Source organism: Idiotropiscis lumnitzeri, chromosome 6, assembly GCF_059441095.1.
Source record: "Idiotropiscis lumnitzeri isolate Australia: NSW breed Sydney's pygmy pipehorse chromosome 6, RoL_Ilum_1.0, whole genome shotgun sequence".
NCBI lineage: Eukaryota > Metazoa > Chordata > Actinopteri > Syngnathiformes > Syngnathidae > Idiotropiscis > Idiotropiscis lumnitzeri.
In genome coordinates, this window is record NC_142396.1 from 8,065,217 (window position 1) to 8,091,832 (window position 26,616).

General features: G+C 41.7%; 1 protein-coding gene across 2 annotated transcripts; it reads left to right on the forward strand.

Annotated features, from left to right (window-relative positions):
• Positions 1-443: 443 nt before the first annotated feature.
• On the forward strand, positions 444-26,361 carry LOC148335042 (uncharacterized). Of its 2 annotated transcripts, XM_088298502.1 has the most exons (42): positions 444-522; positions 834-872; positions 1,410-1,671; positions 1,817-1,931; positions 2,766-2,838; positions 3,737-3,837; positions 3,911-4,121; positions 4,201-4,329; positions 4,785-4,902; positions 4,978-5,116; positions 6,121-6,225; positions 6,297-6,366; positions 6,464-6,601; positions 6,686-6,850; positions 7,092-7,186; positions 8,001-8,127; positions 8,203-8,458; positions 8,558-8,607; positions 8,814-8,914; positions 9,071-9,222; positions 9,301-9,439; positions 9,524-9,631; positions 10,157-10,330; positions 10,394-10,633; positions 10,726-10,876; positions 11,136-11,264; positions 11,394-11,544; positions 11,633-11,676; positions 11,770-11,958; positions 12,083-21,736; positions 21,943-22,181; positions 22,883-23,054; positions 23,149-23,393; positions 23,500-23,683; positions 23,778-23,979; positions 24,054-24,232; positions 24,709-24,778; positions 24,912-25,051; positions 25,135-25,166; positions 25,256-25,421; positions 25,673-25,796; positions 25,873-26,361. In XM_088298502.1, the coding sequence occupies exons 1-42, from the start codon at positions 444-446 to the stop codon at positions 26,063-26,065; spliced, it is 15,450 nt and encodes a 5,149-aa protein (XP_088154628.1). In that variant the 3' UTR covers positions 26,066-26,361. The 2 variants fall into 2 exon arrangements, with proteins under 2 accessions (XP_088154628.1, XP_088154629.1); XM_088298503.1 differs by lacking the exons at positions 444-522; positions 834-872; positions 1,410-1,671; positions 1,817-1,931 and adding an exon at positions 2,486-2,582.
• Positions 26,362-26,616: the final 255 nt, after the last annotated feature.

Consider the following 26,616-nt stretch of genomic DNA (forward strand, 5'->3'; position numbering starts at 1 on the left):
GCACAACCCACTGCTTAAAATGTTCTCGTTGACTGAGAAGCACACACACTCTTTGTTTAAGTAGCATTACAATACACTGGCATCGTCCTTGTACAAAAAACAGAGAAGTACAGTACATGAACAAAAGAGTACCATAAGGAAAGCATACATCTCCGCTAGCCATGCACATTGACAATACGGCAGGTCCATTTCAAATGTTTGTTTTACTTACAGGAGGACGTACGGTGATGTTGAAAGATTAGCATGAAAATACATCAAGGGAACACCATGTGCGTCACACGGAGGAGATAGAGATGTGTTGTTGTAAGCAACTTCTTCAGACGTGTGTGATATGATGCTGACACCCACGGTGTCACAATGTTACCCCTCCTAAACTGCAAACAGAGAATGAACTATATTACATGACACTGGTCATTTGAGACCAGTTCACCCAGTTGATGCCAATGGAAGCACATAGGATGGCGCTTGGATGGGTGATACCGTGGCTCAGCCTCTATTTTGGACTCTCTGCTGCATCCAGTGGTACGTATAGGTGTGCAAGTGTTTCTAATGAAGTGGTCGTAGAGTTTGAATCATTCTTAGTGCTAAAGTTTTACATTCAGTGTAAATAAGTCGTGTCTCGAGAAACTAGTGTACATGGGGCAATGGAGGAATTTATTGCTCTTCTGTGCAATATATGCAATTTGAATATGGGTTTTAATTATTATAGTTAAATAATAGCGGGACTTTTGTATTTGTATAATTTTGGTTGTGGGTCCAAAATGTAATAAGAATGAAGTATATCTGCAGCTAGCATATTTGAATTAAATCAATATATATTTTTTCTTTTCCAGTCCCATTTCAGACGTTGACAACATTGCCAGTATTTACAGGTAAGGTCCCCTTAAAGGAGACAAATTGAGATATTTTAATTTCTCGTTGTGTTTGCTTGTTTTAATTATATGTCAGTGACATGCTTTTGTCAAAATACCTCAAATATCAAGAATTATACTACATTTTATTCAAATTCATTATTTATTTATTTATTGTTGCCCCCCAAAAAGTCTCACAACAACACATTACAAACTGGCATTTTTTTCTCTCAGTTGTAAAGTTAAACAAATTCAAAATTTCAAAATATTATGAAATAGTCAAATGTTCAGCATATAATTTATGTCTTTATAGTTGTGTTGTAAGTGTTGCAAGACCAAAAATTATGTTTTTTGGTCATTATAATTTTTTTTTAATTAATAGGTTATCTGAATTTTATTCTCCCAATATTGGCATAAGCCTCATAAAAATCCATAACGGTTGGGCCCAAGTCAGATCCGACTATTAAAAAGCAAATTTTCCATAATAAAGATTATAACATTAAAGCAGTTTTTTGAAAACCTATTTCCATAAATCACTTCATTTGTAATCCGCTACAGAAGTGAGCGCATCGCACGATGACCAGTTCTGCAGCACATGGGGAAACTACCATTTCAGGACTTTCGACGGAGATTTCTTCCAGCTTCGCTCCAGTTGCAACTATCTCCTTGCATCAAACTGTAAGGGCAGCTATGAGGACTTTAACATCCAGCTGCAACGGCTCCAAACGGATTGGGCTGCTTCACTCAAGCGGATCACTATGAGACTTGAGGGACTTGTGGTGGAAATAACTAACTCCTCCATCATGGTTAATGGCGACATGTGAGTATATGTGAATTTTTTTAGAACTTTATTGAACATGTTATAAAAAAAAAGACAGAGATAAACAAAATAAATATGTTTACTTGTGAATTATGGGTCATACGTGGAGGTTAACCCATACCTACAATGACTTTTCTCCCTCCAGTGTGACGTTGCCTTTCAGTCAGGCAGGCCTCTCCATCGTAAGAACATTTTCCTACGTTAAGTTTGAGGCGACAAGTGGCGTGGTTGTCATGTGGAATGAAGAAGACACGCTCTGGGTAAGTCCAATCACCAGATCAATGTTCCCCATTAAAATGAATGGAAATGCAATTAATCTGTTCCAACACTCCATTAAAAAAAAACTATGGCATGACCAATATGAATTTTATTAATCTTAGTGCTATATGGCATTCTGAGAACGGAATCATTTTTAACAAGGTGTCATCCACAAAAAATATGCCACAACGTTGTGTAAAGCATTGCTTCCTAAATGTGCGATGCTGAGGGGGCGCGTGTGATCCTGGAGAACATTCTTTTTTTTCCCGCCGTACGACAATCAAGTGTAATTGCACCTCCACTCCAGTAGCAAGCAGTGGCGCTCTCCTTGCCCATTGTGCACCGCGAGTATTAACTCTACGGTGTAGGTCTGTTTTGAAACGAAAATGCTATTATTAATAGTTGCGACGGAGAATGGGTGGGGGCGCGAATTCCTTTCTTCTTGGTATGGGGGCGTAACACGAAATAATTGAGAAGCACTGGTTTAAAGGTAGAATTTTCAGTCTTGAAGCTGCTAGCAAAATTTTAATGTTGCCTCACTTCACTGCTCATCCACACCTCACCTCTCTTCCCTTAATGAAAACATAAGAGAGGCAATCAACTTACCTGATAACCCAGTGGGAACAGTTGTGGATTCAAATTCTCAACACTGTGTAAGTGCCTTTGAGTATGACATTGAACATTTGCTCAGAGAGTAAAATGAATTTTCACATGCCATAGAGGACTACAATACACTACAATAAAATACAATGTTATTTATATAGCGTATTTCACAACAGCTCTGGCTGTAACAAAGCATGAGGAGTGAACTCTTAGAATTTTTGTGCAATTTCCAGGTTGAGTTGGATGCTAAGTACAAGAATCAAACTTGTGGTTTGTGCGGTGACTTCAATGGAGACCATACGGATGGTGAGTAAATATCACACTTTGATATCTGTTTTCAGACTGATACTAGTATGAGTGTTCACTTTTGGGGACTCCGCGATCCAGACACCAAGTACCAATACCACTGATAAATTCTTTTGATGCATAAAATTTCAATTAACACAATGATAGATAAATGTGAACAAAGACCTTTCTGTATTACTTTTATACTTTTCCTGATGAAAAATAAATGAATAGAATAGAATAGAATAGAATAGAAATCCCTTTATTGTCATTGTACTCAAGTGTGCAACGAGATTAGAGGGCTCCCCTCTCCAGTGCAATACAACAATAATACAGACAAATATATAAATTAGATAAATAAAGAAGACAGTGCAATGGAATTCAGTACTGAATAGGGCATATAGAAACACATCACAATGCTGTTTTGCGAGGTTAGGGTGGTCTCGTGTGTGTGTGAGAGTTCAGTATGGAGATGGCTCTCGGAAAGAAACTGTTTCTCAGTCTATTGGTCCTTGATTTGATGCATCTGTAGCGCCTGCCAGAGGGCAACAGGTCGAACAGGTGTGAGTTTGGGTGGGTATTGTCATTGACGATGTTGAGAGCCCTTCTGAGGCACCGGGCGGTGTAGATGTCCGACAGTGGGGGGAGAGGGCAGCCAATAATCCTTTGCGCTGTTTTGACTGAATGATGAACTCATCAAATTCCAGCAATACATTTCAATGACTATAGATATTGTAAGTGATTTCACAACGCTTCACGAATGTTAAATATGTATTTTATTTTTTGCCTTTTTTTTTTTTGTATCATCTCCAAATCTACTTCCCACTTGGTGTATTCTTATATTCCCTTACGATACCCCCTCTCTACACTCTGTATTTGAGCTAATCCCAATTGAAATGTACCAAACCGTCTTTTCCAGAACTGCCTGAGGAATTAGGCGAGGCATGGAAAACTAACGGGCCGACTGACGACTGTGATGAAATCTTGCCTCCTTCCCCTCAAACCTGCTCCATAAGTCAGGTATCTAATAGAAGGATGACCTCAAATAAATATTTGTCAAACCCGAGTTAAACATGTTGCTTTGCCCCCTCAGAGAGCCGACTGTGAGCGCTTCGTATCCGGGCCTTCTTTCCTCAGCTGTCACGGCCGAATCAACAGTGTGGCCTTTGTGGAAGCTTGCGTGAAGGACATGTGCTCCTGTAAAAGCAACTCCACCTCTTGCTTGTGCTCAACCATGGCAGAGTACTCTCGCCAATGCGCACACGCCGGTGGGGTGCCCCAGGAATGGAATGCACATTTGTGCGGTGAGAAAAACTAATAGTTGAGATGCTCATTCATCCGGATCACTTTTATTCACTTTTTCTCCCGTTGTGTAATTAACAGCTAAAAAAGCATGCCCATTTAACATGGAGTACAAAGAATGTGGGAGCCCCTGCTTGGACACCTGCAGTGACCCACAGAGAAGCCAAGTGTGTGAGGAACACTGCATAGATGGATGCTTCTGTCCACCTGGTAGGGTTGCATACATGCAGACATGGTGTGATTTGGCTTTTTTTTAAATTTTGAGATACAAGCGATTTTTTTAATTTTATTTTTTTGCTTTCATTTAGGAGCAAAAAACATAAAAAAACGGCACAGTTGGGCTAGTAAATAGCAACTATTCTGTGGTGTTCTAACACTTTAAGTAATGGATATTTGAACACAAATGGTGGAGCAACACATGCAGATGTGTGTTATTGGGACAATAGTATAACAATACTCACCAGCTTAGCTTTCTTATCTTCTGTGAAGAAAAAGAAGAATATTACTGCCGTACTGAGGAGTTGAGACAAAATATAATGCATGTGCAGAATATCTGTGACTATATTGGGCTTCAGCTATACTCAAAACAAAAATCCCTTTATTGCTCATGCATCGCCTCAAACAATAAGCAACTCAACCAATAATTTCCCAAATCGTCTCCCAAGGGACCCTCATGGATGACATTGGTGATCGTGGCTGTTTGTCCGTGGACCAGTGCTCGTGTATGCACAACGGCAAGCCTTACAAACCTGGCGAATCCTTCTCCAGGGCCTGTCAGACATGGTAATGACCACACTTTTCTTCTTCATCCGGTTTAAGTGAAGCTGAAGTGTGAAGCTGACTGAATTGTTTCGGCAGCACGTGTACTCAGGGCGAGTGGTGGTGCCATGACACTGACTGTCCTGGTGTCTGCTCTGTACTGGGTGGCTCACACATCTCCACCTATGATGATAAGGCATACACTTTTCATGGAGACTGCACGTATGTTCTCACAAAGGTAAGGCCTTTACATTGCCCAAGACTAACTCGATTCTAAATTTTACAGCCATTAGGGCTTTAAACTAGTCGAAAATAAAGCAATGTGGTCCAGCTGCTGCAACAAATGGGCGTTCTCGTTTTTTAACGGGAACACCCCGTTCTGAGAACAGGAACGCCCCCTCACACCAAGGGCCACGTCTGGTGTCGCCTGTTCTCGATGGCGTTAGATTTATGCCACAAATACGTCAGCGTAATGTCAACTACCTCAAACGCAGTCAATAGAAGCGTCTTCTGCATTCTAACACGCTGTTCTTATTGTTTTAGCGAGAATTCAAAAATATTTTTTTCAACTATTTTTGATTCACTTATCGTTATTGTCGCTTCTTAGAAACATTTTTCTGCTTGTTTTATTTGTTTGTTTTTTTAAACAATTAAAAAAGCAACTCGCTGACTTGTGCATTTGCGCCTTCATCATTAGATCTCGCCTTGGTAGCTCTTTTGCAAAAGCGGCGTGCCATTCCATTCAATTTTTTTACCCCACCTCTGAGTTACGATTGGACAATAAACAGCCAATCAGAATCAGCCCGAGTGTTCGACTCCTGATTGGTTAAGAATTGTCACGCACCATCGCAAGCATGACTCAGCGTTTTGGACGTGTCCAGGCGAGAGAAGCCGTTAGCGTAAAACCTTTTTTGTGCGTACACTTGGAGGGTCTTTTACTCGCAAAACACATTCTTGTACACACAAAACATGTTTTTTGACATTACGTTTATGTAATTGCAGCATAAATCTGACGCTATTATAAGCAGGCAGATAATGGCAGCAAGACCCACTGTGTCATGTTGGGAACACCGCGGTTCTAACTGGATGCTTCTCATTGGTCGATTAAACGCTGACAGGAACGCCCAGTGGGGAGGGGGGGGGGGGTTCTTGTATCCGAACAGGAACGCCCCGGTGACAGGACTCGGGCTAGGGGATTGGTATTTATGAGTGCAGTGATTCAATGCATGTTTCCCTCTGTAGGAGATGAATGGGACTTTTGTTGTCCTGGGTGACCTTGGCAAATGTGAAAAATCCGATAAGTCAACTTGCCTGACTGGAGTCACTCTGCAGCTGCCAAAATCCACTGTAAGGATTGTTTTATTTATATACCGTAGAAGACATATTTTTATTATATCTAATGCATTTTCCACGTACAGATGATTGCTGTTGACTCGAGTGGTCACGTTTCAGTCAACAAACTCACCTCGCGTCTACCTTTCTTCACAGGTGAGTGCAGTCTTTCTCTTTTAATTTCCATTTCTCTTTTTAATTCATTTGACTTGGATCACTTTTATTCAGTCAGTAATGTTTGTTTTCATTTCAGATGATGTAACAATCTTCAACCCATCCACATTTTATGTCGTGATCCACACTGTTTACGGGCTTCACCTTGAGGTTCAGCTCACGCCCGTCATGCAGGTTTATATCAAAGCCAGTCTTCCCCATAAAGGCAAACTCCTTGGTAAGTTGTCGTATTACATTTGACCCAAATCTTTCTCTTTCCTGGCCAATCTGTTCAATCACGTAACTTTCTCTCTCTTCGCAGGTCTTTGTGGAGATTTTAACGATGTTGAATGCAATGACTTCAGAACCAGAGGTGGGATGATTGAGGGGACGGCTGCCACATTTGCCAACTCGTGGAAGACTAAAGGAGGATGTCCGGATGTCAACAATGCACTTGGCGACCCTTGCCTTATGAGTGTAGACAAGGGTAAGAAATTATATCATTTATAATTACTGGATATATCATTGGAATATTTTCTCAAAAATACAACAGTTGTGTCAAAATCAATATCATAGGAGACAAAAAATTCCATCGGAAATTCTTGAACTAAAAAAAAACAATTTCAGTTTCAGGCCCTCACTATTTTGAAACCTCATTATCACTACAATATATTTTACAGTATTTTTTTTTTACATTCAATATACTGCATGTTTCTGTGTCTTTTTAGAGAAATATGCTCACTACTGGTGCCCCATACTCATCGACACAGCAGGGGTGTTTTCCAAGTGCCATTCCGAGATCAATCCAGAGGACTATCTAGCTGTAAGCATTTGTGCTTCGCATTTGTTTAAAATGCTTGTGCCTGGATTTCTCTTTTTTTTGGGGGGGGGGGTTATAAAAAAGGATGAAGGGAATTACAGCAAAGATTTCCAAGCAAAATCAGTTCATTCATGGGATTCATTTGAAAGCTTCATCATTGGCCAAATGATTTCATACTCACAAAAATCACTGAGACACATCCAGTTGGCTGATATTTTGTTTTGATATTCTAAATGATTCACTGTGAAATTTCAGTATTATCAAAAAAGAAGAAATCCTGGTTCAGAACTTCCCCATAGTTTTGTGGAATCACAATAGATCTTTTTTTTTTCTTTGATGGCAACAACGTAACCTGAATGTGTATGCAAATCAGACCGTGTTGTAGCCCAAATTAGAATTACAATACAATACCCAAATAAAATTACAGCAGAATTATTATTTTTTTTTTTTGCATAGAAAAAAAAACATGGGTCATAAAAAAAAACATTCAAATGATAGGCGGTAACAGAGCGTGCATTTTATGCTACTGCGCGAGCCTTTCTAAACGTAAAAAAAACCCATCATGACAGTATTTGTATGAAATAACTTTTGTGCCATGAAAATAAAACACTCATGAAAAACACCAAGTATGGCAATAGCCAAGTTTTTTTTTTTTTTTTTTTGCATTACATATATATTGTGTATTCTTACGCCGTTTGTAGACAAAGGCCTCCCAAGTAGTTGAGTTCAGTAGTTTTTGCTGCTTCACTTCCAGTCAAGTAAATGTCAACTTTTATATTGAACAAAACATTCAGCTTGATATGTTCTCTTCCAACAGGCTTGTATATATGACACGTGTGCTGGCGAAAACAGTTTGGATTCTATTTGTGCTACCATGTCCGCCTACGTTCACGCATGTGCCTCCGCTGGCGTCTCCTTGACAGGATGGCGGGATGTCGTGTGTGGTCAGTTTCACCCAAACAATGCGCAGTTTCATCAATTGGGATACGTCTGACTGTATTGCATGTTTCTCTCAACAGGGAAATACACAACAGCCTGCCCTTCAAATTTTGTGTTTGACTACCACATGACAAGTTGTGGCCGCACGTGCCGCTCTCTTGGTCAGCCGGACTTAACCTGCGATGCCGATTTGACCCCCGTGGATGGCTGCGGCTGCGCTGAGGGAACTTACCTGAACGACAGGGGCAAGTGTGTGCCAGCCTACCAGTGTTCCTGCCATGTGGGGGACATGGTGCTGCACCCCAAACAGAGCATCAGGATCCATGGACAAATTTGGTGAGGATCGTAGATTACTCACAAAAAGTTAAATGGGAAAACGTTCAAACTGACAAAGGATAAACTACAACTTTAGCCATCTTTTTTTTTGCATTTCAGCATCTGCCGTGGTGGGAAACTCAACTGTACAGGAAACCATTTTACTGAATGTACGTACAACACATAAGTGCTCATCAAAACATTATCTTTAAACGACTACAAAATTACCTTTTTCGTCCAGCCTATCCATCCATTTTCTATGGAGCTTGTTATGAGAAAATGAAAATTATGAATGGATTTTTTTCATTTTTTTTTTTTTAGCAATGTTAATGTATTGTCACTGTTGCCATTTCTAACAAACATGTTCACTGGACAGCATGCAGTGCTCCAATGACTTTCTTCAACTGCTCAAGTGCAAAGCCTGGTGACACAGGGTCAGAGTGCCAAAGGTCTTGTCAAAATCTGGACACAGAATGTGTAAGACTCAAACTAATTATTCAGAACTGATATTACATTTTTGTTGGAGATCATATTTTTCTAGCGCTAGTAGTGTATACTGTCACGTATTTGTGACCGTGTTTGTGTAATGCTGTGGTTGATGAGTACGTAATTTGCCATTGTTCCGCTACACAGGTTAGCACACATTGTGTCTCGGGCTGCATGTGTCCTGCTGGCCTGTTGTCCGACGGTAAAGGAGGTTGTATTGAGGAAACGCATTGTCCCTGCACTTACAATGGACAATCCTACCAACCTGGAGAGACTGTTAAAGTAGACTGCAACACCTGGTAAGCACTCTCTTACGTGGACTTTGCATTAATGTTGTATCCTATTTGGTTTAATGAAACTTTATCACATGATGAAAGCACGTGTAAGAGTCGACAGTGGGAATGCACCAATCAGCAGTGTGACGGAACCTGCACGATATATGGAGAAGGACATTACATCACTTATGACGATAAGAAATTCTCCTTCAGTGGTGACTGTGGTTACGTCTTTACTCAGGTATCACTTTTGCTAAATGTTTGATTACGTTTTCATGTCTATTTGTCAATATCTGTGGATTCTTCTGACTTTATTGTCATCTAGGATTACTGTGGGGACAACAAGGATGGAACCTTCAGGGTCCTGACTGAGAGCATTCCATGTGGACCAAGTGAAAACATCTGCTCGACTGCGATCAAACTCTACTTAGGGGTACATCATTCATGTACATGTATATGTATGTATTGCGAGACCTTTTACAATACCAAGTATCGAAAACAAGTATTGATACATAGATGGAGTATTGATACCCTCGATACCTTGTTGAGCTCTGTGTTTTTTTTTCTATCTTGCACGCCTGTGTGTCAAGAACCGTTACTGAAACGTTTTATGCACTTCTCAAGCGTGACACTTGAATACATTTCAAATGGCACGGAACTTTAAAACTTTGGGAACACATGCCTCTGTTTTTAATACATATTTTAAGGTTAATTCTTTAGAATATATCAGTATCGCAATACGCATCGGATCGCCACCCAAGTATCGGAAACCGAATAGGATCGTGACAAGAGTGCATCGTCCCAGCCCTAATATATATGTATATAAATATGTATATATGCTGTATTTATATACAGAAAAATAAAGCCCAACCACTGACTAAAATAAAGCAGGTTATTTTTTTATTTGACAATTGCATTCTATTACATTGCATTTAACATTATTGTCTTTTTGTTTCAGAACAGTGAAATTGTCCTTAAAGAGGGAACTGTTATCAAACAAAAAACCGGATTAGAGATACCTTATAAAGTCCATGCTATTGGATTATATCTTGTTATTGAGGCGAAGAATGGCCTGGTTCTCATCTGGAATAAGAAGACAACCCTCATGATCAAACTGAGCTCCACATTTAAGGTAAGATAACCTGCATCAGTGATTGGTGTCATTTCTATAAACTAACTGTTTAATTTATCCCAGGGTAAGGTTTGTGGTCTGTGTGGAAATTACGACGGAAGCATCAAGAATGACTTTACCACCCGAAACAAAGAGGTGGTGGTAGACGCCTTTGAGTTCGGAAACAGCTGGAAAGTGTCACAGAGCTGTGCCAACACAAATGCGCTTAAAAGTCCCTGCACACTGTACTCGCACAGGCAGGCGTGGGCTCTAAAACGCTGCAGTATCATCAACAGTGCGGTATTTGGTACCTGCCATTCAAAGGTAATCCAATATACTGCACTTGAGTTCCATGCAATACACTCATGGGTTTGAAATAAAACTGTATTCATTTTGACAATGCTTATTCCTCAAAGGTAGATCCCCTACACTATTACAATGCCTGTGTCAAAGACACCTGTGCCTGTAATACTGGAGGAGATTGCTTCTGCTCTGCTGTCGCGGCCTATGCAGCCGCCTGTAATAAGGCCGCAGCTTGTATAAAATGGAGAACTCCATCCGTCTGTCGTAAGTGCTCATTTTATGTTTTTTTTTTGTTTTTTGTGCAGAATAAATCTAACCCTGCATAATCTCCACGGTTTTGCAATTAGATTATGGTTTATTTGTCAGAGACGAAAATATGTTAAATTCATTGTAAAGTAATAAAATGGTATAATGAGTATATCGGTATAAGTCAATTTTACGTTAGGGCATTAACATTGTTTAAATCACTGAAAAATTAATTTTGCCATCTGCTTTGTAATATTAATTTCTTGTCTTTAATCAGCTCTGTTTTGCGATTACTACAATCCCGAGGGTGAGTGTGAATGGCACTACGAAGCTTGTGGAAAAACTTGCATGAAGACTTGCAGGAATCCCTCTGGAACGTGCTATACTCATATTCCACCTTTAGAAGGTATGTTGGTCATTATCAATAAAATGGATGCATCATTGATCATACAACTATTCTAACTCCAGAGGGTTGGCTTCCTGGTTATGCCTATTGTGTACTTGTACCATTGACAATCACATTTTTGTTTTTAAGGCTGCTATCCAAGGTGTCCACCCGATCTACCATATTTGGAAGAGGTGACATTTAAGTGCGTGTCACTGGAGACATGCGGGTGCTATGATGATGAAGGAAAACATTATACAGAAGGAGAGCCAATGCCTCAAGTAGAAAACTGCCAAAAATGGTAGGATATTTTCCAATCACAAAACCAACACTTTAGGCACCTGTATTTATTTTTTTTAATAAATGTGATCATCTTATTTGCTCTTCAGTCATTGTTCTTCAGCAGAGAGGCATTGCATCTACAGCGCTGAAGGTAAAAACATCACACCAAATGATTATTATTTTGTTAATTACAGTTCTTTCACTCTATAATTTTGTTTGCAATCCTTTATATATTATTTTGCAGATTGCACTTGTACATATAATGGGGAAATATACAATTATGGAGATATAGTATACAACACTCATGATGGAGATGGAACCTGTATTACTGCCTATTGTGGAGAACATGGAAATATTACAAGAGTAGTAAAGCCCTGCAGTTCCTCAACCACGCAGAGGCCGACAACTACAGAATTTGTGTTTGTGACAACAGGTAACGATCAACCATGAAATACATGAATGATAAGCATGATTCTTTCTAATGAACATAATATTTTATTGCCCTGTAGAACAGCACACTGATTTTTTATGGTTTTGTTGTGTTTTGACTATCATAGAAAGACCAACCTCTACAAAGGCCCAAACTACTACAGAGAAACCCATCACAACAACCCTCCAGCCCACAACAGTCACAAAAGAACCCACTACAATTACAACAACAACACAAAAGCCATCCACACCAACAACAGTTACAACTGGGTTGCCATCAACACCATCTGAGTGTTTTGTTTGTCACTGGTCACATTGGATCAATAAGCATTACCCTGAGCCGACCCTCACTGGAGGAGATTATGAATCTATAGCAAACATCACTGATCCAAGTCTGAGCGAGTGTAAACAACCACTTGAAATAGAATGCAGAGCAAAGTCATACCCTAATGTACCTTTGGATCAGCTAGGTCAAAAAGTAACATGCAACCCAACAGATGGACTGATCTGTCACAACAAAGAACAAGGCATACCTCCAATTTGTTATGACTATGAGATCCGAGTCAAATGTTGCATCAACCATTGTGTCACTCCAACCAAAGCTACGACTACAACCGCCACAACAAATGTAGTAGTTACAACAGAAAAGCCCACCACACCAGCAGCCACAACCACAGAAAGGCCCACGACTATGGCTAAAACAACCATCCCACCCACTGTGCAACTCACGACAATTACAGAAGAACCCACCACAAAAGCAACAACCACACAAAAGCCATCTATACCGACAACTTATCCAACAAAAGCAACAACACTTACTACTGAACAGCTTAAAACCACCATAACCACAGAAAACCCCACAACAGTCACAGAAATACCAACAACTTCAGTGACAAAAAACCCCACCACCACGACTATGGCTAAAACAACCATCCCACCCACAGCACAACCCACTACAATTACAGAAGAACCCACCACAATGACAACAACCACACAAAAGCCATCCATACCAACAACTTATCCAACAAAGGCAACCACACTTACTACTGAACTACAAACCACCACAACAGAAAAACCCACCACAGTTACACAAAAGGCCAGCACTACTGTTGCTATAATAACAGAAAAGCTCACAACTGTGGCATCTACAACCACCACAGCAACAGAACTACCCACCACAGCTACAGAAAGACCAACAACTGTTACAGAATCTCCAAGCACAACGACCAAGCGCCAAACCACAACAATAGCCGTTACAGAAAAACACAGCACAGCATCAACAGAGAAGTTGAGCACAGTTGTTCCAACAACAGAAAGGTACACCACTACGACAGGAAACCCCACAACAACTACAGAAAAGCCAACTACTACAACAACCATAGTACAAAAATCCACAACCACGACTTCAGAAACTGTTGGCATTACTACTACTTCAGCCAAAGTTACTGAAAAAGTAACTGGAACAACTATACAACAACTTAGCTCCACAGCCAAAACCACAGAAAAACTGACAACACAGGTTACAGAGAAGCCAACCACCCTAACAACCGAAAATGTAGCCACTACAAAGCCACCAAGAACAACCACAGAAGGCCCCATCACACCTGCAGTCACATCAACTTCAGTACCAATTACCACCACAACCCCTGAAATTGTTACAAATACAATTCTTCCAACACTACCATCGACAGGACCTCTGGTAACAATTACGACAGAGTCCCAAACTACAACAACAGAAAAAGCCACCACAACAACCCTTCAACCCACAATTACAGTGGAACCCACCACTATCACAACAACTACACAAAAGCCATCCATACCGACAACTATTCCAACAACCGTTACAACTGAAACGACCCAAACCATCACAACTACTGTAAAAACTCCAACAGCCACATCTGGCTGTTTTGTTTGTCACTGGTCGCATTGGATCAATAATCATTACCCTGAGCCGACTCTCACTGGAGGAGATTATGAAACTATAGCAAACATCACTGATCCAAGTCTGAGTGACTGTAAACAACCCCTTGAAATACAATGCAGAGCAAAGTCATATCCTAATGTCCCTTTGGATCAGCTAGGTCAAAAAGTAACATGCAACCCAACAGATGGACTGATCTGTCACAACAAAGAACAAGGCATACCTCCAATTTGTTATGACTATGAGATCCGAGTCAAATGTTGCATCAACCATTGTGTCACTCCAAGCAAAGCTACAACTACAACCGCCACAACAAATGTAGTTCCAACAGAAAAGCCCACCACGACAGCAGCCACAACCACAGAAAGGCCCACGACTATGGCTAAAACAACCATCCCACCCACTGTGCAACCCACTACAATTACAGAAGAACCCACCACAAAAGCAACAACCACACAAAAGCCATCTATACCGACAACTTATCCAACAAAAGCAACAACACTTACTACTGAACTACAAACCACCACAACAGAAAAACCCACAACAGTCACAGAAGTGCCAACAACAACCTCAGCTACAGAAAAGCCCACCACCACACAAAAGACCAGCACTGTTGTGACCTCAGAAAAGCACACTACTCTCGCTACTTCTACAATCACAATTACAGCAGAACCCACCACAGTAACAGAAAAACCAACCACAGAATCTCAGAGCACAGCAACAGAAATAAAAACCACAACTATCGCAAACACAGAAAATCCCAGCACAGCATCAACGGAAAAAATAAGCACAATTGCTGCAACAACAGAAAAGCCTACCACTACCACAGAAATCCCAACAACAGCAACAGAAAGACCAACTACTGCAACAACCTTAGTTCAAAAACCCACAACCACAGTTTCACAAACTGCTGGCATTACCACCACTACATCCAAAGTTACAGAAAAAGTAACTGGAACAACCACGCAACAGCCTAGCTCAACTGCCAAAACTACAGAAAAACGGACTACAGAAGCTACAGAAAAGCCTACCACCATAACAACTGAAAAGGTTCCCACAACGAGGCCACCACGGACAACAACAGAAAGTCCCGCAACAACTGCTGTCACATCAACTGGAAAACCAATCACCACAACTGTTCCAACTTCATCGTCAACTCGTCCCGTGGTTACATTTAGTACAGAGGCCCGAACAACGACAACAGCAAGACCCACCTCAGGGACCCTTCAACCCACAATTACAGAGGAACCCACCACTATCACAACAACCACAGAAAAACCCACCACAGTTACTTCAAAACCCACAACCATAGTTACACAACAGGCCAGCACTACTGTTCCCGTGACTTCAGAAAAGCCCAATACTGCCGCTACTTCAACAGTCACAAGCACAGCAGAACCCACCACAATAACAGAAAGACCAACCACAGTTACAGAATCTCCAAGCACAACAACAGAGATCAAAACCACAACAATCGCAATTACAGAAAAACCCAGCACAGCATCAACGGAAAAGATAAGTACAAGTGTTACAACAACAGAAAAGCCTACCACTACTACAGAAAACCCAACAACAGCTACGGAAAGACCAACTACTGCAACAACCACAGTACAAAAACCCACAACCACAGTTTCACAAACTGCTGGCATCACCACCTCTCCATCCAAAGTCACAGAAAAAGTAACCGGAACAACCACACAACAACCTAGCTCAACTGCCAAAACTACGGAAAAATGGACTACAGAAGCTACAGAAAAGCCTACCACCATAACAACTGAAAAGGTTCCCACAACGAGGCCACCACGTACAACAACAGAAAGTCCCACAACAACTGCTGTCACATCAACTGGAAAACCAATCACCACAACTGTTCCAACTTCATCGTCAACTCGTCCCGTGGTTACATTTAGTACAGAGGCCCAAACAACGACAACAGAAAGACCCACCACAGGGACCCTTCAACCCACAATTACAGAGGAACCCACCACTATCACAACAACCACAGAAAAACCCACCACAGTTACTTCAAAACCCACAACCATAGTTACACAACAGGCCAGCACTACTGTTCCCGTGACTTCAGAAAAGCCCAATACTGCCGCTACTTCAACAGTCACAAGCACAGCAGAACCCACCACAATAACAGAAAGACCAACCACAGTTACAGAATCTCCAAGCACAACAACAGAGATCAAAACCACAACAATCGCAATTACAGAAAAACCCAGCACAGCATCAACGGAAAAGATAAGTACAAGTGTTACAACAACAGAAAAGCCTACCACTACTACAGAAAACCCAACAACAGCTACGGAAAGACCAACTACTGCAACAACCACAGTACAAAAACCCACAACCACAGTTTCACAAACTGCTGGCATCACCACCTCTCCATCCAAAGTCACAGAAAAAGTAACCGGAACAACCACACAACAACCTAGCTCAACTGCCAAAACTACGGAAAAATGGACTACAGAAGCTACAGAAAAGCCTACCACCATAACAACTGAAAAGGTTCCCACAACGAGGCCACCACGTACAACAACAGAAAGTCCCACAACAACTGCTGTCACATCAACTGGAAAACCAATCACCACAACTGTTCCAACTTCATCGTCAACTCGTCCCGTGGTTACATTTAGTACAGAGGCCCAAACAACGACAACAGAAAGACCCACCACAGGGACCCTTCAACCCACAATTACAGAGGAACCCACCACTATCACAACAACCACAGAAAAACCCACCACAGTTACTTCAAAACCCACAACCATAGTTACACAACAGGCCAGCACTACTGTTCCCGTGACTTCAGAAAAGCCCACTACTGCTGCTACTTCAACAGTCACAAGCACAGCAGAACCCTCCACAATAACAGAAAGACCAACCACAGTTACAGAATCTCCAAGCACAACAACAGAGATCAAAACCACAACAATCGCAACTACAGAAAAACCCAGCACAGCATCAACGGAAAAGATAAGTACAATTGTTGCAACAACAGAAAAGCCTACCACTACCACAGAAAACCCAACAACAGCTACGGAAAGACCAACTACTGCAACAACCATAGTTCAGAAACCAACAACCACAGTTTCACAAACTGCTGGCATTACCACCACTCCATCCAAAGTTACAGAAATAGTAACTGGAACAACCACACAACAACCTAGCTCAACTGCCAAAACTACGGAAAAACTGACTACTGAAGCTACAGAAAAACCTACCACCATAATAACCGAAAAGATTCCCACAACGAGGCCACCAAGAACAACAGAAAGTCCCACAACAACAGCTGTCACATCAACTGGAAAACCAATCACCACAACTGTTCCAACTTCATCGTCAACTCGTCCCGTGGTTACATTTAGTACAGAGGCCCAAACAACGACAACAGCAAGACCCACCACAGGGACCCTTCAACCCACAATTACAGAGGAACCCACCACTATCACAACAACCATAGAAAAACCCACCACCGTTACTTCAAAACCCACAACCATAGTTACACAACAGGCCAGCACTACTGTTCCCGTGACTTCAGAAAAGCCCAATACTGCCGCTACTTCAACAGTCACAAGCACAGCAGAACCCACCACAATAACAGAAAGACCAACCACAGTTACAGAATCTCCAAGCACAACAACAGAGATCAAAACCACAACAATCGCAATTACAGAAAAACCCAGCACAGCATCAACGGAAAAGATAAGTACAAGTGTTGCAACAACAGAAAAGCCTACCACTACCACAGAAAACCCAACAACAGCTACGGAAAGACCAACTACTGCAACAACCACAGTACAAAAACCCACAACCACAGTTTCACAAACTGCTGGCATCACCACCTCTCCATCCAAAGTCACAGAAAAAGTAACCGGAACAACCACACAACAACCTAGCTCAACTGCCAAAACTACGGAAAAATGGACTACAGAAGCTACAGAAAAGCCTACCACCATAACAACTGAAAAGGTTCCCACAACGAGGCCACCACGGACAACAACAGAAAGTCCCGCAACAACTGCTGTCACATCAACTGGAAAACCAATCACCACAACTGTTCCAACTTCATCGTCAACTCGTCCCGTGGTTACATTTAGTACAGAGGCCCAAACAACGACAACAGCAAGACCCACCACAGGGACCCTTCAACCCACAATTACAGAGGAACCCACCACTATCACAACAACCACAGAAAAACCCACCACAGTTACTTCAAAACCCACAACCATAGTTACACAACAGGCCAGCACTACTGTTCCCGTGACTTCAGAAAAGCCCAATACTGCCGCTACTTCAACAGTCACAAGCACAGCAGAACCCACCACAATAACAGAAAGACCAACCACAGTTACAGAATCTCCAAGCACAACAACAGAGATCAAAACCACAACAATCGCAATTACAGAAAAACCCAGCACAGCATCAACGGAAAAGATAAGTACAAGTGTTGCAACAACAGAAAAGCCTACCACTACCACAGAAAACCCAACAACAGCTACGGAAAGACCAACTACTGCAACAACCACAGTACAAAAACCCACAACCACAGTTTCACAAACTGCTGGCATCACCACCTCTCCATCCAAAGTCACAGAAAAAGTAACCGGAACAACCACACAACAACCTAGCTCAACTGCCAAAACTACAGAAAAATGGACTACAGAAGCTACAGAAAAGCCTACCACCATAACAACTGAAAAGGTTCCCACAACTAAGCCACCAAGAACAACAGAAAGTCCCACAACAACTGCTGTCACATCAACTGGAAAACCAATCACCACAACAATTCCAACTTCATCGTCGACTAGACCCGTGGTTACATTTAGTACAGAGGCCCAAACTTCGACAACAGAAAGACCCACCACAGCAACCCTTCAACCCACAATTACAGAGGAACCCACCACTATCACCACAACCACAGAAAATCCCACCACAGTTACTGTAAAACCCACCACCATCGTTACACAAAAGGCCAGTACTACTGTTGCTGTGACCACAGAAAAGCCCACTACTCTCGCTACTTCTACGATCACAATAACAGCAGAACCCACCACAGTAACAGAAAGACCAACCACAGTTACAGAATCTCCAAGCACAACAACAGAGATCAAAACCACAACAATCGCAATTACAGAAAAACCCAGCACAGCATCAACGGAAAACATAAGCACAATTGTTCCAACAACAGAAAATCCAACCACTGCCACGGAAAACCCAACAACAGCTACGGAAAGACCAACTACTGCAACAACCATAGTTCAGAAACCCACAACCACAGTTTCACAAACTGCTGGCATTACCGCCACTACATCCAAAGTTACAGAAAAAGTAACCGGAACAACCACGCAACAACCTAGCTCAACTGCCAAAACTACAGAAAAAACGACTACAGAAGCTACAAATAAGCCAACCACCGTAACAACTGAAAAGGTACCCACAACGAAGCCACCAAGAACAACAGAAAGTCCCACAACAACTGCTGTCACATCAACTGGAAAACCAATCACCACAACTGTTCCAACTGCATCGTCAACTCGTCCCGTGGTTACATTTAGTACAGAGGCCCAAACTACGACGGCAGAAAGACCCACCACAGCGACCCTTCAAACCACAATTACAGAGGAACCCACCACTATCACAACAACCACAGAAAAACCCACCACAGTTACGATAAAACCCACCACCATAGTTACACACAAGGCCAGTACTACTGTTCCCGTGACCTCAGAAAAGCCCACTACTGTTGCTACTTCTACAATCTCAAGTACAGCAGAACCCACCACAGTTACAGAATCTCCAAGCACAGCAACAGAAATCAAAACCACAACAAGCACAGTTACAGAAAAACCAAGCACAGCATCAACAGAAAAGATAAGCACAATTGTTCCAACAACAGAAAATCCAACCACTGCCACGGAAACCCCAACAACAGCTACGGAAAGACCAACTACTGCAACAACCATGGTTCAGAAACCAACAACCACAATTTCACAAACTGCTGGCATTACCACCACTACAACCAAAGTTACAGAAAAAGTAACCGGAACAACTACACAACAACCTAGCTCAACTGCCAAAACTACGGAAAAATGGACTACAGAAGCTACAGAAAAACCTACCACCATAACAACTGAAAAGGTTCCCACAACGAGGCCACCACGGACAACAACAGAAAGTCCCACAACAACTGCTGTCATATCAACTGGAAAACCAATCACCACAACTGTTCCAACTGCATCGTCAACTCGTCCCGTGGTTACATTTAGTACAGAGGCCCAAACTACGACGACAGAAAGACCCACCACAGCGACCCTTCAAACCACAATTACAGAGGAATCCACCACTATCACAACAACCACAGAAAAACCCACCACAGTTACGATAAAACCCACCACCATAGTTACACACAAGGCCAGTACTACTGTTCCCGTGACCTCAGAAAAGCCCACTACTGTTGCTACTTCTACAATTACAAGTACAGCAGAACCCACCACAGTTACAGAATCTCCAAGCACAGCAACAGAAATCAAAACCACAACAAGCACAGTTACAGAAAAACCCAGCACAGCATCAACAGAAAAGATAAGCACAATTGTTCCAACAACAGAAAATCCAACCACTGCCACGGAAACCCCAACAACAGCTACGGAAAGACCAACTACTGCAACAACCATAGTTCAGAAACCAACAACCACAATTTCACAAACTGCTGGCATTACCACCACTACAACCAAAGTTACAGAAAAAGTAACCGGAACAACCACACAACAACCTAGCTCAACTGCCAAAACTACGGAAAAATGGACTACAGAAGCTACAGAAAAGCCTACCACCATAACAACTGAAAAGGTTCCCACAACGAGGCCACCACGGACAACAACAGAAAGTCCCGCAACAACTGCTGTCACATCAACTGGAAAACCAATCGCCACAACTGTTCCAACTTCATCTGCAACTCGTCCCGTGGTTACATTTAGTACAGAGGCCCAAACTACGACTTCAGAAAGACCCACCACAGCAACCCTTCAACCAACAATTACAGAGGAACCCACCACTATCACAACAACCACGGAAAAACCCACCACAGTTACTCTAAAACCCACCACCATAGTTACACACAAGGACAGTACTACTGTTGCCGTGACCTCAGAAAAGTCCACTACTGTCGCGACTTCTACGATCACAAGCACAGCAGAACCCACCACAGTAACAGAAAGACCAACCACAGTTACAGAATCTCCAAGCACAACAACAGAGATCAAAACCACAACAATCGCAATTACAGAAAAACCCAGCACTGCATCAACAGAGAAGTTAACCACAGTTGTTCCAACAACAGAAAATCCAACCACTTCCACGGAAAACCCAACAACAGCTACGGAAAGACCAACTACTGCAACAACCATAGTACAAAAAACAACAACCACAGTTTCACAAATTACCACTAAGGTTACAGAAAAAGTAACTGGAACAACCACACAACAACCTAGCTCAACTGCCAAAACCACAGAAAAGCTGACCACAGAAGCTACAAATAAGCCAACCACCATAACAACTGAGAACGTATCCACAACGAAGCCCCCAAGAACAACAACAAAAGTCCCCACAACAACTGCTGCCATTTCAACTGGAAACCCAATCACCACAACCACCCCTGTAGTCGTCACATATACAACAAATGTTCCAAGTGCTCCATCAACAGGACCCTTGGTTACCTTTACTACCACCACCTTACCCACAAAACCTACAACAGTGCCAACAGAAAAACCTTCAACAACTTTGTCAACAACTCAGACAACAGCAGGTGGAACCACTGAATGCTTCTGCACATACCTTGATAACATTTTTGCTCCGGGTAAGTGCTAATTGTTTTTTGTCTTCGTTGTCATATCTGTAAAAAATATTTTAATGCGATACCTGGGATTCATCAGCTACCAACAACCCGGTGGTGTCTTTTGCTTTTTAGCGCAATCCATCACCATACGCGCCAATCATTTCAATGTGTTAAATTCTGCAAGGGCTTTTCTCCAACTGACTTGATTATTGATTGATTGTTTTTAGGTACTATCATTTACAATAAGACAGATGGAGCAGGCTGGTGTTTCATTGCACATTGCAATAAGACGTGCAATGTTGAGAAGTTTGCAGGACCGTGTCAGCCAACCACCCCACCAAGTCCCACCACCACGTTAACAACAACTGCCATAACGACAAATGTTGTCACAACGACCGCCAGTACCACAACCATATCCACTGAAGCGCCCCCCAAAGATTGCGATTTTCTCATCCCACCAAGAAAGGTACCTGACTTCTACAAATGTTGGTATTTGGAAGAACTATTGACTAGAAAAATTAAAGTCGAGTGAACTTGATGGTGTCACTTATGGTGTAGTGGCAATGCAAGGTGGCTTTTTATATATAGTGTGTTTTATACACAAGATAACTCAATATGCTTCGCAAGTAAGTAAATGAAAAAGTCACCAACTAAAATTCTTAAAATAACACATTGCAAGAACAACATTTTGAAAGAAAATATTCTATTGCCAGTTTATACCATTTCTGTGCAGCATAACAGCTACATGCTGCATCACCGTGTTTGCTTTCAACTCTTTGCTCCACTAATTGACCTGAGACTACAGACCTCAGAGCCATACTTGGTTTATATTCATTATTATTTCTTTCATGTATTCAGGACATAAGCTATTCCGCAATTTTTAGTCTAATAGCAGAACTTTAAAATCGTTTCTACAGCTGACTGTAGTGGGACATTTGCCTAAATTCCGTGTTCAGTCCCACTCAGTGGTGGTGTGAATATGAATTTGAATCCTTGTTTCTACACACTGTGACTGACTGGCAACCAATCCAGAGTGTCGTCAGCCTCTCACCGATTGTCAGCTGGGTTCCGCTCCAGCACCTCTGCAACCCTGAAATGGAAACTAGATGAATAGATGGACTTTGTGGTTGCCAATGACAATGCTTGTTTTATGTTTATCCTTTTCAGCATGGTGAGTCTTGGATTTCGAGCAACTGTACCTTTTCACTTTGTGACGATGGAAAAGTCCTCACAGAACATAAGCCATGCGATCCAATAATCACGCCTGTGTGTGAAAACGGCCAACCACCAGTGAGGGTTTATGATGAAGATGGTTGCTGTTTCCATTACGAATGCGCATGTGAGTTAAATGGGAAGAATTTGAGGGATTAAAAAAAAAAAAGATCCTAAAATCACTAATCGTCTTGTCCAAATGGATTTCTTTCACTGCGCAGGTATTTGCAGCGGCTGGGGAGATCCTCACTATGTCACATTTGATGGTCACTACTACAGCTTTCAGAAAAACTGCACCTACGTCCTGGTTAAAGAGATCATTCCTCGATATAATTTTACCGTCCTTATTGACAATGAAAACTGTGACGCCACTGGTGAAATAACCTGTGCTAACAGCTTGATCGTGTATTACAAAAGCTACGAAGTCATTCTCACACAGGAGAGAGGCACAAACACCGTCAACACGGTACATTTTATTTGATATGTTGTTGCTTAAAGTTGAAATGAAAGTTATACGTTAAACATAGAGGAGGATTGTTGACTGTTGAATCTTACCTGAGTGATGTGCTCAGGTCTACGTCAATGGCAAGAAAGTCATCCCAACTTACTCCAACGAAGACTTCATCATCACAAGCACTGCAATCGAGCTTCTCCTGAGAATCCCGGCAATCCAAGCTGTTGTCACGTTCAAGGGACTTTTATTTAGCGTTGATTTACCGTCTTCCATTTTCCACAACAATACAGAGGGACAGTGCGGTGAGCTCATTAAGTATTTGTTCTCAGAGTAACAACACGAGACAAGTCTTCATGTTACGGTATAATCGCAACGGTGATTATCTGATTCCACCAGGTACATGTGACAATAATCAAAAGAATGACTGCAGATTACCCAGTGGGCAGATTCACTCCTCTTGCGCTGAAATGGCTCATGAGTGGCAGGTCCCAGATAAGAACAAACCGCACTGCGAGAAACCGCCTCCTCCACCGACACCAAATCCAACACCAACTCAACCTACTTGTAACACTGGCATTTGTGAAATCATAATCAGCAGGTACGATATCCGTTGTTTCCTTAGTATCGCCCATGAGTATAGCAGTTGTCTTCATGGCTGTATTTTGTACAAAGTGTGTTTGAGGAATGCCACAAACTCGTCCCACCCAAGGACTACTACGATGCCTGCAAATTTGATGTTTGTCACATGCCAAACTCCAAAGTGGGATGCTCCAGTTTGGAGGCGTACGCCATGATGTGTCTGGCGGCGTCGGTCTGTGTCGACTGGAGGAATGCGACACAGGGGCAGTGTGGTAAGAGCAGTTACTTTTAGTGTAGCCCTTTTTACGCCAAGGAACATTATCTAATTTGTTTTGTAAATTGGACATGGATGCCTCACACCTCAACCTAACGGATTACAACGATGAGTTTTGGCCCATGATAATCAGTGAAAAAGGTAATGACCAGAGCTGGGCACTTGACCCTTTTTTGCCAGTCAGTCCCCCGCCCTGCGGCCGCAATCTCGGTACAGTTCCGGGCCTCAACCCTCCAGCCTTATTTATAACAATCGACCGACCTAGTTCCAAAAAAAAAATGTCCTTTCAAGACGCTACCCAGAGAGATGCTAACGACAGACATTTATTTAAATGTGAAACATCAGGTGACTAATTTACTATTCAAATCCGCTTACGTTATTATGGGTTTCTTAGTCTCCTTCTTCTTATTCGTTTTCTTAGGGATTGTTGTATTGCATTAGTCTTGATGCATGAACAATTGTCTCTTATTTTAGAATATAACTGTCCTGCGCATAAAGTCTACAAACCGTGTGGGCCGATTGTGGAACCAACTTGCAATGCAAGGTAACGACTCTCATTTCACTCCCTCCATTTGCGTTTATGTACTTGCCTGATTGTGTAGTTTTCCCTTGCAATTCACGCACATTTTAACATGTTTTGATGTCATGGTGTTTTTTCCTTCGTGTCGTCATTGTAGATACAATAACAAGTATACGCTGCAATGCCAGGGAGAAAACTATTACCAGAGGTCTGACTGTAATACATTTGTGGAAGGTTGCTTCTGTCCACCTGGCACAATCCTATTCAGTCCAAACTCCGACATCTGTGTCGTCGCCTGTAAGAGCCACTGACAATTATCAGATTACTGTATACGTGATTACATGAATTTAAAGCCCTAAAGAACATGTTCCCTATCAAAGGTTGCACTGGACCTGATGGCGAACCGAAAGAGGTACCTGCGGCTATGGGATCACCGTTTTCCAGGTTCAGGTTATTTATTTTGTATTAGTCATGGTTAACTTGTGCTTTTACCACCCAAAGCTTGGTGACACCTGGATAAGTGGCTGCCAACAATGTGTCTGTGATGCGGACACCTTGAGTGTGCAGTGCGAACCTCGCGTGTGTCCCACTCAATCACCTTTAACTTGTAAGGAAGGCGAGGTGTTGATAAACCAAACAGTGGACTGCTGCCAGACGCTGACATGTGGTGAGTTGGAGAAGGTGTAACACACTCAGTAGAAATCCGTTGAAGATGGGTTTGGTGGCATTTTCTGACTGGAATTATGGTATTTAAATCATGTATATATTTATAGACAGTAATATATATTATATATGTGATTTATTTTACTGTATATGATATAGTGATGATCCAGATATTTAGATGTCCCCCCATCCAGTAAGATATTGTCTGATGAATTTTCTGCTACATATAAATGCGCAATCTGTTGTCATTCCCAGTTGCCCTTCCATCCGAATGTAAAATACACACAAATGCCACCTACTTGCACGTAAATGACTGCAAATCAGTTGCGCCAGTGGAAATTACAGCCTGCGAGGGATCCTGCGGAGCGTCAACATCAATGTGAGATTTTTCATTACGATCATTAGTACGTTTCCCTAATGTGTAATTATGTGTGAAACAATGTCTATCTGCTCAGGTACTCTGCGGAGAGCAACAGCCTGACGCACTCTTGCTCGTGTTGTCAAGAAACGGCCACTAGGAAGAAGGAAGTGGAGATGATTTGTTCTGATGGCAGCAAGATGAAACATTCCTACATCTCAATTGAAAAGTGTGGATGTCAACTCACACATTGTACACAAAACACACACCATCAAATTGGACATTTTTAAAGGCTGTATGATATGTCACTGTTCATGTAAAATCAGTATTTCTGATTGTAAATCACAGTTTGACAATCAGAGCTCGACTGTAAGTAATGACCACTTGTATAAGATCCAAGCAATTCAGAGTGTGTATTTCACTGTTAACTGTACATTCAAAGCTACTAATAAATTGAAGAACTACTGTAATGCATACCACTGTTATGTGCTTCTCTCTTGTGGTTTATTGCAGAACAAGAGCACTGATATTCCTTGACTTGGCATTCTTAATAACTACTAATTCCAATAAACATTTTCCCATTGCAGCTCTTCATGTCTTATTTATTTTGTGCAATGTCAAATATGGAAAGTATTCTGTCGATACTTATTTAGTAATTGATGTGACACGAGTTGCAGTTTACATTCATACTGGATAAATGTGAGACTTAATTCTGTACTTCTCTACCAACCTCCCTCAAAATCTTTGTTTTAAAATATCTAAATATTAATTTAGTACCACTATGTATGATGTATTAAGTATGATATACGTGGACATATTTTGAAATTGCCATGAAGGTGCA

Excerpts from the sequence above, each read along its gene's own strand:
- LOC148335042 (XM_088298502.1), top strand. The coding sequence starts at position 444 with ATGGAAGCACATAGGATGGCGCTTGGATGGGTGATACCGTGGCTCAGC. Across the intron at positions 5,117-6,120 it reads GCACGTATGTTCTCACAAAG|GAGATGAATGGGACTTTTGT; the intron begins GTAAGGCCTTTA and ends TTCCCTCTGTAG. Across the intron at positions 10,877-11,135 it reads GAGAACTCCATCCGTCTGTC|CTCTGTTTTGCGATTACTAC; the intron begins GTAAGTGCTCAT and ends GTCTTTAATCAG.